Genomic DNA, 8,750 nt, shown 5'->3' on the forward strand with positions numbered 1-8,750 from the left:
ATCGAACTGTAGATTAGAGGAGCTGACAATGAACTGAATGGCCCCTGTTAACTGATTCAAGTGTTCACACAAGTACTTAAATGTTGTGAGAGTATCTACCTCCATCATCCTCTCACACAGCAGCGTCCAAACACCCTCTAGTGAATAAACCGTTCCTCATATTCCCTCTTAACTGCTTGTCAGCTTAACCTTGTTTTGATTATAAGTACATCTACTATGGGAAAATGTTTACACCTGTCTATCCTCCTGATGAAGGGTTTCGGCCGGAAACGTTGTCACTACCTCCTCCCATAGATGCTGTCTGGCCTGCTGAGTTCTGCCAGCATTTTGTGTTTTTATCTTTCCTACCTATGTCGCACACCGGTAATTTGTACTTTTATCAGGTCCTAAAATTCCAAGAAAAAAAAACAAACCAAGTCTCTCTTCATAGCTGAATTATTCCAATTCAGACAACATGCTCGTGAACCTCCTCTGCACCTTCTCCTGTGCAATCACATCCTTTTTCTAGTGCGTTGATCAGAACTGAACACAATATTCCAGCTGTGGCCTTACTAAAGTTTTATTAGATCGTACAAAGACTTACATTGCTTTACCAAATATCATTCTATATGAACTATCCACAAATATCACACCAGCTGCAAGTATATTAATTTCACCTCTTACATTCACACCTAGTCCATCAAAAATTACTGCCTAATCAGTCAGGTTACCTCAGCTCACAAGAAATACAAGGGGGTGGGGAGAAACAGAAACAAATGAAGCATCTCCTCGCTATCGAACCACAGTAAACCCGGACAGTCGGTGGTCACAACACGCTGCGGCTTCACCGAGCATAGCTGGGTGGACAACACGGTGCGGCAACTGACGAACCGCGATCCCTCACAGCAGCCCGGCCGCTCACTCACCACGCAGGCCGGGTTCCATCTCTTGGCTCCGGATCGCGGCGATACGCACCGAGCGGCCGCTCAGGGTGGCCAGCGTGAGTCGCATCCTCAAGAACCGGGCTCCTTCCCAGCGCAGAGTCCGGCTGCTGCCCGCCATCTTGCAGGCCGCGCACGTGGTGCATCCGGATCAAGCCCCGCCCACCGGGCTGTAGCTCCGCTCTTTCTGACTCACATCACCCCAATTGGTCGGTAACTCCGCCCATCTAAATTAGATCACGCCCATTGGTTTGGAACACCGCCCAGATTCGTTGAGTACCTGTGCATGCAGGTGTATTGGGTAATAAAAGGGCAGGCGATATAGCAAAGCAGGCACTTACTAAATCGGAGGTAGAGATTATAGCCAATATAGGAAAGCATGAAGCCAAATCTTGTATTAGGTTGTCTGGGAGTGGAAAATGTGGGATAGGAGTAGTACAGGGAGGTGGTATTACAATTTGTTTCCATCGGTTCAGGAGAGGTGCCTTTTGAGAAGGAATGGGAAGGAAGATGAGTGGTTGGCGAGATTGAGGTTTGCACTCCACTTTGAAACCTGTTGGGAAGTATGGGAGTGGGTGGTGTGAGTTTTGTAAAGGTCCCAGAAACAATGGAACATGTGATCATGGAGTGCCACAGATGGAACATAGGAAGCTGCTTAGGCAATTATTGGGTAGATCTGGTCTGTGATCGATATTGGTCATTAATCCATCCATTGAGCTACTGTTAACGCAGTCATTAAAGGGATGATGTCCCTGAATGATTTAGTAAAAGAATCAGGATCAAAATCAAGTTTATTATCACTGATGTATGTCATGAATCTACATATGTTGGTGATATTAAAAGTCAAAGTTGTGTAGAATTGTAGAAATGAGAAAAAAACTATAGCAGAAACAACAGCAATGCAAATTAATAACTTGCCAGGGAAGGTGTCTGAGGAGGACTGAAAAAATTATATGTGGAAGAAACTATTCCACATATCATACAATGAGACAGACCCACACAGGGACATAATTACATCTCAAACACAAGGGATTCTGCAGATGATGGAAATCCAGAGCAACACATGAAATGCTAGAGGAACTCAGCAGATCAGGCAGCACCAATGGAAATGAAGAAACAGTCGATGTTTTTGGGTCAAGACACTTCAGGACTGGAAAGGAAGGGGGGAAACACCAGAATAGGAAGGACTAGCTAGAAGATAAAAAGTGAAGCCAGGTGGGTGGGAAAGGTAAAGGGTTGGAGAAGAAGGAATCTAATAGAAGAGGAGAGTGAACCATGGGAGGAAGGGGTAGGTGACAGGCAGGAGAGGGGAGGAAATAAGAGGCCAGAGTGGGGAATGGAAAAAGAGGTAAGGGGGAGGGGAAACTTTACTGACAGAAGTAATCTATTCATGTTATCAGGTCAGAGGCTACCTAGACAGAGGCTGGTAGACCAAAATGTTGGAACGGGAATGGGGATAGGAATTAAAATAGGAAATTCCACTTTTGGTGGATGGAGCAGAGGTGCTTGACAAAGTGCCCCTCCCCTCTCCTCTCCCCTCCCCCCCACATCCAAAATATATTTCGGCTCTCACTAATATAGAGAAGGCCACATTGGGAATGCCAGACACAACAGATGAACCCAACGAATTTGCAGGTGAAGTGTTGCCTCACCTCAAAGGACTGTTTGGGGCCCTGGATAGAGGTGAGGGACAAGGTGAATGGGCAGGTGCAGTAATTCTGTCACTTGCAGGGATATGTACCAGGGAAGAGATTAGTGGGGAGGAACAAATGGACAAGAGAATCAGGGAGTGATCCCTGCAAAAAGTGGAGAGTGAGGGGGGAAGGAATAACAATGTATTTGGTGACAGGATCCCATAAGATTGTAGATGCTGCAGAGAATGACGTGTTTTTTTGTGGAAGCTCATGGAGTGGTAGGTGAGGGAAGAGCTCTATCCCCGCTAAGGGGGTGGTAAGATAGGGTGACTGCGGATGTCCATGAAATGGAGGAGATGTAGGTGAGGGTAGCATCAATGTCATAGGAATGGAAACCCCATTCTTTCAAGAAGGAGGACGTCCCTGATGTCCTGAGAAGGAAAGCCTCATCCTGGGAACTGAGAAAAGGGAATAGCGTTTTACAGGAGACAGCATAGGAAGAGGTACAGTTAAGATAGCCTGGCCTGTTGAGTTCCTCCAGCATTTTGTGTGTGTTGCCAAGAGAGCTCTGGGATTCAGTAGGTTTATAAAAGATGCCAGTAGACAGCTAGTTTCCAGAGTGGGAGACAGAGATTGAGAAAGGAGAGGAGGGTGTCAGAAAAGGACCAAGTGGATTTAAGGGCAGGGCGAAGTTAGAGACAAAGTTGATTAAATTGACGAACTCAGCATGGGTGCATGAAGCACCTATGTAGTTGTCGATGTAGTGCAGAAAGAGTGAGGGAGCATTACCAGGGAAAGCTTGGAACATGAACTGTTCTACCTAACCAATGGAAAGGCAGGCATATTTGGGGCCCATGTAAGTGCCCATGGCTATCCCCAAGTTTGTGCAAAATGGGAGGAGATGGAAGAGAAATATTAGAAAGTGAGAAACACATGCAAAATGCTGGAGGAACTCAGCAGGCCAGGCCACATCTATGGAAAAAAGTACAGTCGACGTTTCGGGCCTAAACCCTTCCGCAGGATTTTGAAAGTGAGGACCAGCTCTACCAGAAGGACGGAAATGGTGGTGGAGTGGAACTGGTCGTATGTTTTGTTGAGAAAGAACTTAAGATTTTCTTCATGTGTATCGAGAATAAGTGTATTGGGACTAGATATTCATGGTGAAAATGAGGCAGTCAGAGCCAGGGAATTGCAAGTTGTTGAAGAGATCAAGAGCATGTGAAGTGTCACGAATGTACATAAGAACATAAGAAGTAGAAGCAGGAGTAGGCCATCCGGCCCATCAAGCCTGCCCCCCTATTCAATAAGATTATGACTGATCTGTCCGTAAACTCGGATCCATCTACCTGCCTTTTCCCCAAAACCCTTAATTCCCCTACTATGTAAAAATCCATCTAACTATATCTTAAATATATTTACCGAAGATGCCTCAACTGCTTCCCTGTGCAGAAAATTCCATAGATTCACCACTCTCTGGGAAAAACAGTTTCTCCTCATCTCCTTCCTAAATCTTCTCCCCTGGATCTCGAGGCAATGTCCCCTAGTTCTAGTCTTACCTACTAATGGAAACAACTTTCCTACTTCTATCTTATCTATCCCTTTCAAAATGGTGTATGTTTCTATAAGATCCCCTCTCATTCTTCTGAATTCCAGGTGACTCAATCTCTTCTCATAGGTTAAACCCTTCATATCTGGAATCAACCTGGTGAACCTCCTCTGCACTGCCTCCAAAGTCAGTACATCCTTCCTCAAGTATGGAGACCAGAACTGCACAAAGTGCTCCAGGTGCGGCCTCACCAGTACCTTGTATAGTTGCAGCATGACCTCCCTGCTCTTGAATTCAATCCCTCTGGCAATAAAGGCCAACATTTCATTTGCCTTTTTAATACCCTGTTGCACCTGCAAGCCAACTTCTTGTGATTCATGACCAAGCACTCCCAAGTCCCTCTGCACAACAGCTTGCTGCAATCTTTCACTATTTAAATAATAATCTGCTCTTCTATTATTCCTTCCAAAGTGGATGAGCTCGCATTTACCAACGTTGTATTCCATCTGCCAGACCTTGGCCCACTCACTTAGCCTATCTATATCCCACTACAGACTCTCCACATCCTCTGTATAATTTGCTTTTCCACTCAGTTTAGTGTCATTCAGCAAATTTTGCTATGCTACACTCAGTCCCCTCTTCCAAATCATCAATGTAAATGGTAAACAGCATGTAGGTGGGAAGGTACTAAACCAAGTGGGATAGAATGGAGTCAACAAGGTACGTGGACATGAGTTCAGTGGGGCAGGAACAGGCTGAGACAATGGGTCTGCAGACCATTAGTTTTGTGGATCTTGGGTAAGAGGTAGAAACAAGCAGTGCAGGATAAGGGAACTGTGGGTCTGGTGGCAATGGATGGGAGTTCTCCAGAGATGATAAGGTTAGAAAGAAAGAAATCTTTCAATTGAACAAAGTGGGTGGAGACAAATAATATGTTTTATATGAGAATGAATTCAGCTGGGAAAAGGCTGGAGGCAGGGAGTACTTGGTGGGCCTCTCTTTAGCAAAACAAGGGGCCATCAGATGACTCTAGTGTGGAATATAGGTTTAAAGGGATATCCATGCTGAAAATGAACCCATAAGAATCAGTAAACTAAAAAACTGTCACAATGGTGGATATGACAGCTGGAAGATGGAAGAATCTGAACAAGGCGAAGAGAATAATATCAAGCAAAAAAGATATTTGTCTGTGGGACAAATGCTCAGTTGAAGCAATGGGTCCATGTGTTGTGATGTGAGGTTACGGACTCTGATGCTGGAAGATCTAGAAGGAAAATATCTAGAGGAAACAAGGCTTACAATGGTAATAAAAAGCCCTGAAATTTGGTGCAAAGAAAATGGTATTTAAATATTTGTGCAATTGAAGATTGTCATTGTCTTCATTGGCCTAAAATTATACTGGAGCTTAAAGAATATATTAAAAACGGTGATATTTGTTTGGTGCATACAAAATGCTGCAGGAACTCAGCAGGTCTGGCAGCATACGATTAGTTGGCATTCATCTGTCTCGAAGGACAATGGGTGATGCTCATTATCATCACAAGCCTGGGTGGAAGGTATGGAGATCCTGAGATGCCCAGTCGTTGAGATCCCCCACTTGGCCTCACCAGTGTAGTCCAAAGGAAATCATTTAAAGCAGTACATCAGCTGTGCGATTGAGTACAAGAGCTGTGAGGTAATGTTACAGGTATATAAAACCTTGGTCAGACTCCACTTGGCGTAATGTGTTCAGTTCTGGTTTACGATGATATTGCTTGGATTGGAGAGTATGGCTTATGAGAATAGGTTGAGTGAACTTGGCCTTTTCTTCTTGGAGAGATGGAGGATGACATGGTGTATAAGATGATGAGGGGCATTGATTGTGTGGATAGCCAGAGGCTTTTTCCCAGAGTTGAAATGGCTAGCATGAGAGAGCATAGTTTTAAGGTGCTGGGGAGTAGGTACAGAGGAGATGTCAGGGGTAAGTTTTTCACACAGAGAGTGGTAAGTGCGTGGAATGCACTGCCGGCGGCGGTGGTGGAAGTGGATGCAATAGGGTCTTTTAAGATTCTCTTAGATAGTGAAATGGAGCTTAGAAAAATAGAGGGCTATGCGCTATGGAAATTCTAGGCAGTTTCTAGAGTAAGTTACATGGTCGGCACAACATTGTGGGCTGAAGGGCCTGTAATGTGCTGTAGTTTCTATGTTCAATATATTTGGCACCAGCTTGGCTGCAGGAGCTGCTGGAAAGATGTTCTGAGACACCCCATCCACCTTGGGAGCTCCACTCTGAGGCTGCCCAGAAGGCAATGGAGCTATTTACCCATAGCTGGGGTCTGGTTCATGAGCACCAGGGTGTGTCCACACACTGCTCCATGTGCAGGAGCCAGACCTCCTCCACATTCTCTGTAGTTCAGACCGAATCCAAAAGGAGTTCAGTTTCCATGTGCCGCCAACGAGGAGGTACAACACGAGGCTTGGCATTGGACAGGCAGGGAGAGACCTAGCTTTCCTTTTTACAAGACAGCTAGCCAACGGTGGAAGCTGAAAGTGATAACGACAAGCACTATCACAACATTATCATAACACTGCCACACTAGACACATCACAACAGACATTTAGGCAGCATATATACAAAAGATAAACAGTCCATGTTTCAAGGGAGGACACTTCATAATGGTTGAATGTTGACTCTTTACTCCTCTCCTTCAACACTGCCCTATCTGCTGAGCAACTGCAGAACCCTGTGTGTGCCACTCCAGATCTACAGCATCAGCAGAATCTCTTGTGTCAATGATAGCCATATCCCATTGTGGTGCTGCCCCTGAGCAAGGAATGATCCATTCTAACAATCAGGTAGAGTTGAGTTTTCATTCCTCAAAACTGTGTGTGTGTGTGTGTGTGTGTGTGTGTGTGTGTGTGTGTCTGTCTCTCTCTCTCTCTCACACACACACACACACACACACACACACACACACACAGACACACAAAGAAACACCAGCTGACCTCAGCAAACTGTTCTAAAACTTTTCAGCAATTGCTTCTCTCATCCTCTGATTCTAAAATATACAACTTATCAGGCCACAAAACGCAGGCATAACAGAATTACTATTTAGATTTGCATCCTGAATCTCTAGATCTTGTGCTTAAAACATAATTTCTTAGAACAGATTTAGAAAGATTTCTTAGAACAGTCACTAATTTCTACTTTGGATTTTCTGCTGCCCTGATTTATAAGGCAGCACAAAGCCGACAATGACATTAAGCCTCTTAATTCAGTGACACTATTTGAAATACACTAACATTCGCAAAGCACAGCACAGCAAGCTCAGCCTTCATTACAAATCGTTAATACTATTCTGCAGGAACTATTTACTATTCTTTAAATTTCTTTGGCATATTTAAGTTCACCAAGTATGGAACGTCAAGGGCCTGAATGTGATGGGTTCAAGATGCAACTTCATAACTTGTTACTGTAGACATCGTATCATGAATGCAAGGAAGCAACTTCTAACCTTATTGGAAAGAATCACCTACAATTGGGAACTGTTCTGAAGCATGACCCCAGAGGTTCTATGAAAGTCGACAATCTCCAGAAACTCGATGCAATACTCAAACAGCTCTGGTCACGTGAGTCACATATCTGCCATTGATGCTAATCGACAGCCACCAACGTAATGGAAGGGTATGTGCTTTTACAGTTTCTATTGTTATTTTGAGATCAGTTTGGTTAAACATTGATTATTTTCTCTGAGGAGAAAAGGGTAAAGAGATCTATGACCTCAGTACACTGGCAATGAGGTCATATGAGCAGTTTAGTTCTTTTTACAGATCTCTATAAAACAGACTGTCTCCAATTTACAAAAATTAAAATTGTTTTTTAATATATCTATATTTTCTAACAATTAAGTAACAATTAATAGCTTACCCTCCGGGATTACACTTTTCCCAGATTACTTCTCTCCAGGACACACTCCCAGCACTGCTTCGGGAGGGCATACTTTAACAGATAACAAAGTGAGCATTGTTCCTAGTGAAAATGTCTGGAGTAAATTTAGAACCAAGGCTCAGTGGCTTAAAGCAAGCTGTTCCCCTTTCAAGATGAAGTGGTGAAATATCTTCACTTAAGATTGTGCGTCTTTGCAACACACTTTCTCAAAGGGCGATGTAAGTCATAACCTGATTTATTATCACTGTCTACATGACGTGAAATGTGTGGTTTTGCATAAGTAGTACAGCACAAAGATTTACTATAAATCTGAAAACAACTAGTGCAAAAATAGGAATAATGGGGTCATGTTCAAGGACCATTCAGAAATATGATTGTGGAGGAAAGAATCTATTTTGGAATTGTTGACTGTGGGTCTTTGTGCTCCTGTATCTCCTCCCTGACTGTAATAACAAGAAGAGGGCATGTCCTGGATGGCAAAGGATCTTAATGCTGCTGCCTTCATGAAAGAACATCTCTTGAAGATGTCCTCAATGGTGGAGACAGTTGTGCCTATGATGGAGCTGGCTGTATATACAACATCTTGCAATTCTGTGCAATGAAACCTGTGATACAACCAGGTAAAATGCTCTTCACCGTACATCTATAGAAATTTCCAAGTATCTTTGGTGACATACCAAATCTCCTCAAACTCCCAGTGAAGTAGAGCTGCTGGTATGCTT

At 43.8% G+C, this 8,750-nt stretch overlaps 1 protein-coding gene across 2 annotated transcripts in view; it reads right to left on the reverse strand.

The window, feature by feature from the left end:
• The window catches only part of rcl1 (RNA terminal phosphate cyclase-like 1), a 40,106-nt gene that overhangs the window by 29,744 nt on the left and 1,612 nt on the right, over positions 1 to 8,750 (reverse strand). Inside the window, exon 1 of one of the 2 annotated variants that reach the window (XM_059974612.1) lies at positions 906 to 1,085. The exons of the other annotated variant lie outside the window; for it this stretch is intronic. Coding sequence (XP_059830595.1) covers positions 906 to 1,041 — 136 coding nt within the window. The 5' untranslated portion in view covers positions 1,042 to 1,085. Of the gene's footprint in view, positions 1 to 905; positions 1,086 to 8,750 lie in introns of those variants that run through there. 2 annotated transcript variants of the gene reach the window in all.

The sequence above is a fragment of the Hypanus sabinus genome, chromosome 7 (genome assembly GCF_030144855.1).
Source record: "Hypanus sabinus isolate sHypSab1 chromosome 7, sHypSab1.hap1, whole genome shotgun sequence".
Lineage (NCBI taxonomy): Eukaryota > Metazoa > Chordata > Chondrichthyes > Myliobatiformes > Dasyatidae > Hypanus > Hypanus sabinus.